At 35.8% G+C, this 6,856-nt stretch overlaps 1 protein-coding gene across 1 annotated transcript in view; it reads left to right on the top strand.

Moving 5' to 3' along the window:
- The window catches only part of pcdh15b (protocadherin-related 15b), a 216,475-nt gene that overhangs the window by 114,780 nt on the left and 94,839 nt on the right, over window positions 1-6,856 (top strand). The window contains exon 19 of the mRNA XM_016495480.1: window positions 636-764. Within this exon, the coding sequence (XP_016350966.1) occupies window positions 636-764 (129 nt within the window). The remainder of the gene's footprint in view (window positions 1-635; window positions 765-6,856) is intronic.

Genomic DNA, 6,856 nt, shown 5'->3' with positions numbered 1-6,856 from the left:
TATATATATATATATATATATATATTATAATATATATAATATATATATTACTAAAACATTATGTTTTCATGGCAGTTTTACTTAGATTCACCCAGTTGTAGTGTTCCCCTGAAATAATCAGGGGACTATATTTGCATAATAAATGTGTAACAATGTATGTATTCTAATTATATGTTTGCTGTGTATGTTTGACTGTTTAGATGTTATGTTTCCATTCCTCATCTTTCAAAATGAGACACTTTGTGAATTATTGGAAATGTAGATGGATAATTGTTGTTAGTGTGTAGACGGAATTCTCCCTACCAGCATGCTAATTTGGTTGCAGCCATCAATTTGTTGAGGCGATCTATACTCTCAAATGCTAATCTGCTCAACAGCTGTGAATATTTTTCATTAGACCCCATTCATAGCTTGATGATGAATGCAAATATGTTAGCAATTACGCAAGTTCTGTGGAAATGGAAAATTGTTTGTGAAAGCCAAGACAGTCCGTTTTCAGACACAATCACACAGAGTCCTCAAGGTTTGCATTTCAGATTTGTTGGCGTTAGATTTATGACTGAAACTGGGGAAAGTTTTTATTTAGAAATGTCCATGTAACGATTGAAGTAACCTGAAGCTTTCTTGTTTTTCAGACCTCGACTGCTACGGTGAATATAGTGGTGACTGATGTCAATGATAATGACCCTGATTTCGATCCTCTGCTGCTCCTTAATCTCACAGTTCAAGAGGGAGAGGCGAATGCTTTTGTGGGTCAAGTAAAGGTAAGACCGTAACCACATTCAAAATTATTTCTACTTGTTCTCCTCGCTGTTTGATCTCTAAACTGTTTGCTCTGCAGCTGCTTTCTGCCCTCTGGAGTCACCTCAGATGGAAATCATGAAGTTTACACTTCAGAGTTTAAGAGTGTAACTTTATGGTTACACTTTTCTGATCTCTCATCACTTATTGTTGATTTAAAGGAGTCATTCACTCAAGTCATTTTTCCACCCTCATGTCGCTAGCAAACCCACATGTACAGTGGCCGAGAGAGCTCAATGCGCTGCAAATGAAAAAACACATGCAAATAGAAAAAAAAAACACCTGCAAATGAAGAAAACATCTTCATCAATTTGACAACACACGTGCTGCAAATTCTCACAACACAACCAAATACAGAAACACACTGCAAATTCTCTCAACACAAACAAAGAAACGCGCTGCAAATAAAAAACAAACAAACAAAAACAGAAACGCTCTGCAAATATGCACAGACCACATCGGAAATGTTTAAGGGCAGCTTGTTTCTTTGTTTATGTTGTGAGAATTTGCAGCGCGTTTCTGTATTTGTTTATGTTGTGAGAATTTGCAGCACTTTTCTGTATTTGTTTGTGTTGTGAGAATTTGCAGCGTGTGTGTTGTCAAATTGTTGAAGATGTTTTCTTAATTTGCAGGTGTTTTTTTTCTATTTGCATGTGTTTTTTTTTTCTTTCATTTGCAGCGCGTTGAGCTTTTTGTGCGAAACACAAAAAATTAAATTGAATTTGTTATAATTCTTTTAAGTTTCAGAAAAGATGCAAAAGCATCATAAAAGCACCATAAAAGTAACATTGAGCACTATATTCGGGGTCTGATTTTTTATTTATTAGATTATTTATTTATTAGAAACAGATGATCATTTATGTTGTTATTTACTAACAATCATTATCTAAGCTATTATATGACGTCAGAAGAGTTTGGAGTGTGTGAAAAGTGTTAGAGGTGAGAATACTAAACTGAGGACCTGAAGGCATAATCGAATTAACTAAAATAATTAACAAATGCAAGAGGCAGGAGATGTGTACAACTGTCTGAATGGCAGCATTGCAGTTCTGTGGAAATGTGTGGATCATTCTGCAGTCTGAAGTGTAGTCACATTAGTGAAACTTTGGCAAATTTCATCTTTTACATGGGTTCCTTTTGAAATGACAGGATCTCTGCACTAATTTGCATACATTTCCAAGACAAAAATATGAACGTTGGATAAAGAAAAAAAATCTTGTTTCATTAATCTTGAGTGGTTTTGAATTGTACTGACTGATTCTTTAAAAATAATCTGCTCATGAGAGACATTTGTTTCAAGAACCACTATTTCTATTACTAATTGCATTAGTCACAAAATCTCAAATCATATGCCCGCTCCTTTAAATCCATCATAGTTACTTTCACTGAATCTGACTGTTCTTTTGTACAGTTCTATTTGAGGATTTCAATCCCTTCCATGGTTTCATATGACCGGTGTTAATCAGTGCCTGCTGGGGCGTGGGCGTGACACCAGCAGCTGGAGTGTCTTTCTCTGCCCTCTTGAGCCCTCATCTCACTCTCTCCCCATCGCTCGCCCAGTTGGCATACACCTGCAGCATAGCCGCCAAAGTCCCTGCCCGCTCCACTGTTTATGATTTTCCAATTAAAGAAATGTAATTTAAATAATCTGTTACCTTCGGGGACGTCCTGTAATGAGCAGCTTTGTTGGGCTCTGTTAAGCTGCGAAGAGTTGTAATTAGTGGTCTAGATTAATAGAGCTGCACTTTGTCATCAGAATAATCACAGGCTAATGCTGGCAGACTGTTTATTAGCAGAGTGTTCCTTAACCATGTCTACTTCGTGTCAGATAAATATACATCAGACCTCATGAAATGGGGAGGCATAATTTTACAGGGCTTACAGGGCTTGATTCCTGTGTCCTAGGGATACTACTGTATATCACGTTATCATAATATTATTTTTTTTTTTCAATACCAGTTCATTTTTGGATAATCTAGTGAAGTAAATGCTTTTTAAAAGATAGATTCACTTATGTAACACTTAAGTTAAAAATAAACAAATACATAAAAAAAAAATGAGAAAACTATGGAGCCAATAAGGGACATGGTGATGGTAAATAAAATGAGATGGCAGAAAAAAAAAAATAGATGCTTTTGCATTCTCTCACAAAACTCGTGCTTTTCCCTGAGAAATTTTGCACTTGCTCACAAAACTTTTGCGTTCTCCCGAGAAACTTTGCGTTCACACGCAAAAATTTAGTGATGGAAATAATATGAAAAAACAAATTCGGTGCTCTTGTGAGCAAGCACAGAGTTTCTTAGGGGACCGCAATAAGTTTGCGAAAGAATGCAAATGTTTTGCAAAAGAATGCAAAGTGTAGTTTTCCTCTCATCTCATATTTTTTTCCATCACCTTAGAGACTCTGTACAAAACACTAAAGCTAATATTTAAAACAGGCTGGTTATTGATATAGATTCCGGTTTTGATTTAATTTGATTAATTTGGCTGTTTACATTGAAATGTCAATTTTGCTTGAACATGCTATATAAAATCCTTTATTTGCTAATGCTAATGATTATACAAGACCATGTTTTAACTGATTCAAACTTGCAACTTGTCTTTTGGAAATATTCAGTACAAATATGGCTCTTAAGAGACATTTGTTTCAGGAATCAGGCACAGTATCACTTTTTCCACGGTATATTTTTGATTCACTAAAAGCAACTCATATGAGTCATGGTTATTTTTATGAATTGAACTGTGTGGTTGAGCTGTATGTTTGACTCTTTGAAAATAATCAGCTCAATAGAGCCATTTGTTTGTGAATCAGACTACACTGCTCGTGTTTGTTTTTGCATGCAGCCTGCAGCCTGCAGATTAACTCAATATAAAGACAACATCTTTTGATTGCTTTTATTGCTTATTCTGTATAGACTCTGAACTGACTTTCACAACTACACGACACATCCGCTCCATGATTTACTCCCTGTTTCTCACATGTAATTAAGGTGAAAAGTCCTGCTCACTGAGATTTGCACAAATATTTATACTGCAGTATAGCAAAATCCCTACACTTGTATGTATATAACATCATGTTACAACGCCAGTGCTTTTGCTAATTGTTCACCTCTTGACAAAGTGATATTTGTGTGAGCGCTGCAGTACGACAAGCTTCATTTACAAACCCTCACTTGTCCTGAATTAATTTGGAGCTCCTGACACGTCTCCCAGCGAGAGGCACATTGGATATGGTCCAAAGCTTAACGCTAGCTAAACATCCCCTACGGCTAACGTAGAGCAGCAGAGGTTTCCATATCATTAGAGAAATGCCCACAGAGCTCTATCAGCGCTATCACAGCAGAGCCTGCATCGCTGCTGATATTACACCTGGCCGGCGTGCTCATTTCAAATGACTCCAAATGCGCCACAACATGGGAAATTTAAACTTGTTTGAAGTCGGTTAAGTTTAGGTCAGAGAGTCTCGTCTCATTGTCTGCAGTTGGAGAACTCGTTGGTTGACATGCTGTCCATATTCTTGTGCTTGTTTTTCATCTGAACGCTTTTTATGAACTCGTGTACTTGCCATTTTGATGTGGGCAAAAGCAGACACCTTAATGTTTTGCCGGCCTTCTCTTTGATGTACTTGTCTGTATTCCGTCAATATGCCTCATAATGATTTCAACTCAAAGCAGAAGTGAGACAAATAAGTGGGCAATTGTTGTTATCAGAGGCGCTACAAATTAGTGTGAAGCATGACTGCTAATTAGAAAACAGAGTGAGAACTTGTCTTTCTGCCATTATTTGCCTGATAATGCAATCATCATTTGTAAAGTCAATGTGAAACCCCTTTCACAAACCACTTACTTGCATAAACTTTTTTTCCAGTATATTTAACTAGAAAAAAAGGGAATTAGGGGTTTTTTACATGACATCATTTTCAACTAAAAACGGAAAACTTTGTATGTGTTTTGGCCATTCATGCACACGTTCAAACTGAAAATGCAAAATTTTGAAAACGGGTTTCAAAGTGCAGGATTTTTGAAAACGATTCCATATCGTCTCTGTGTAAACTACAAAAATGCATGCATAATGCATGTTCAGTCTATAGGTACACAGGTGCAAAGTGCTTCTTTACAAAGTGATATCGCCAACTACTGGCCTGGCATGCATAATACAGAGTTTTTAGTTGTTTTCGTGGATCTGTATGAATGGGGATCATTTTGACTACGTTGTCATGTGTACGCAGAGTTTTTAAAAAATGCAAAGGAAAACTTTTACGTTTTTATTACAGTCGTTGTCTTCTAAATGCAACCTTTGATTTTGTACATCGAAATTGATTGGATTGTGAAAAATGGAGTCAGATTTTTGATAGCAAGAGACTATAAAGTAAGAGCGATCAGTTGAAAGTTGAAAAGAAAGTTGTTTTAGAAGTGCCGCAAGTCAGTGTATTTTGATGAAAGATTACAACGACTTTGTGGAATCGTTCACATTAAGAACAGAAAAGTGCATTAACGTCACATGGGATTTTGATGTCATTGACTTGACTAAGGACAAAGCTTTCGTGTTCTCCATTTCGTGATGCTTGACTTTGGAAGCATTAGGAAGCAAAACAATTGTGGCATGTTGTCAGAGTGATTCTTATTTAATTTTTACAGAGTCTAGGGCCATCACAGAGACAGGTGAGATATGTAAGAACGCACATTTTAGTGTGCTGCTCGATAAAAAAAATAGCAACATTAATTAAAAATTTGCATTCTTTATCACCTCCTACTGAGTTTTTTTTACAAGAAAAGCATCACAACATGCGTCCAAACACGAGCAATCATCGCGTGGCATTTCTGCTGTGCCTTATATTCAAGTTTAATTAACTTTCGATTGATTACTGAGAAGATAAATGCTTTTATTACCGGCTTTTGCTTACCTTAGCATGCGGTAAAGAACACACAGGAAGTTCTGCCATCTCCTTAATACTATCTTTATTTTGTATTTGTTTTCCTACCATTTTTTCTGCCTTATTTTCAGAGGGCAGTTAACCTAAATGTTTCCAAATAACCAAAATAATGATATTCATTTAGTGCAACAAATGAAAGCAAAAGATTTCTTGACCTTAAGGATAACATAGCTAACAGCCCATAAATAAAGGCACTGGCTTTCTGTGAAGTTCAGCTGTGCATCAGTGATTTTTTTTTTTTATAATTAAAACTTATATTTAAAACGTTTTAAATAAATAAATAGATCAAAGAAATATAATAATAACTCCTTTTCTTTTATTTATTTATTTATTATTATTTATTAATCCGTTTTAACCCCAGCTCTTTTTGAAGCACATTGACTGTATTGAATCCGTGTATCATTCGATCATTCGTTTTTTGATTTAATATTGAAAGTAGAAAAATTAGAAAACGGCTCCTTTTTCGTTTTTTTGTTTTTTTCCAAAAAACATCACTTTAAGAACCGCTAGTCTACACAGAAGAAAGACCTGTCTAGACACTGCCCCGGTTCGAGTTGTGTCGAGCTATTCATTAGTCTGTTTGATGATAAAAATATGAAATTGATAAAATGGGTTATTAATCCGTACAACTACAGCAGTGGAGGACTATTATTCTGCTGCGTGATATTGCGGAAGAACTGATGACGGCACGGTTTTATCTTCGGCTGACCAATCAGCATAAAGGGGCGTTTAATTCCCGCCCACATGTAGAAATCAAATATTCAAGCTGTTTATTCATTTTTCCACCCTTGAACGAAACACGAAAATTTAAGCTGAATTCTCATTTCTCGTTGTTTGGAAAAAAAAAAAAAAACGAAAAAGGAGCCGTTTTCTAATTTTTCTACTTTCAATATTAAATAAAAAAAACAAATGATACACGGATTTTGAAGAAATTCCTTTTTCGTTTTTTTGTTTTTTTCCAAAAAACGAGAAACGAGAATTCAGCTTAAATTTGCGTTTTTTTGTTCAGGGGTAGAAAAATGAATAAACAGCTTGAATATTCGATGTCTACACATGGGCGGGAATTAAACACCCCTTTCTGCTGATTGGTCAGCCGAAGATCAAACCGTGCCATCATCAGTT

Source organism: Sinocyclocheilus anshuiensis, unplaced genomic scaffold (assembly GCF_001515605.1).
Source record: "Sinocyclocheilus anshuiensis isolate Anshui unplaced genomic scaffold, SAMN03320099.WGS_v1.1 scaffold466, whole genome shotgun sequence".
Taxonomy (NCBI): Eukaryota; Metazoa; Chordata; class Actinopteri; order Cypriniformes; family Cyprinidae; genus Sinocyclocheilus; species Sinocyclocheilus anshuiensis.
This window is presented reverse-complemented; position numbering and strand designations above follow the sequence as displayed.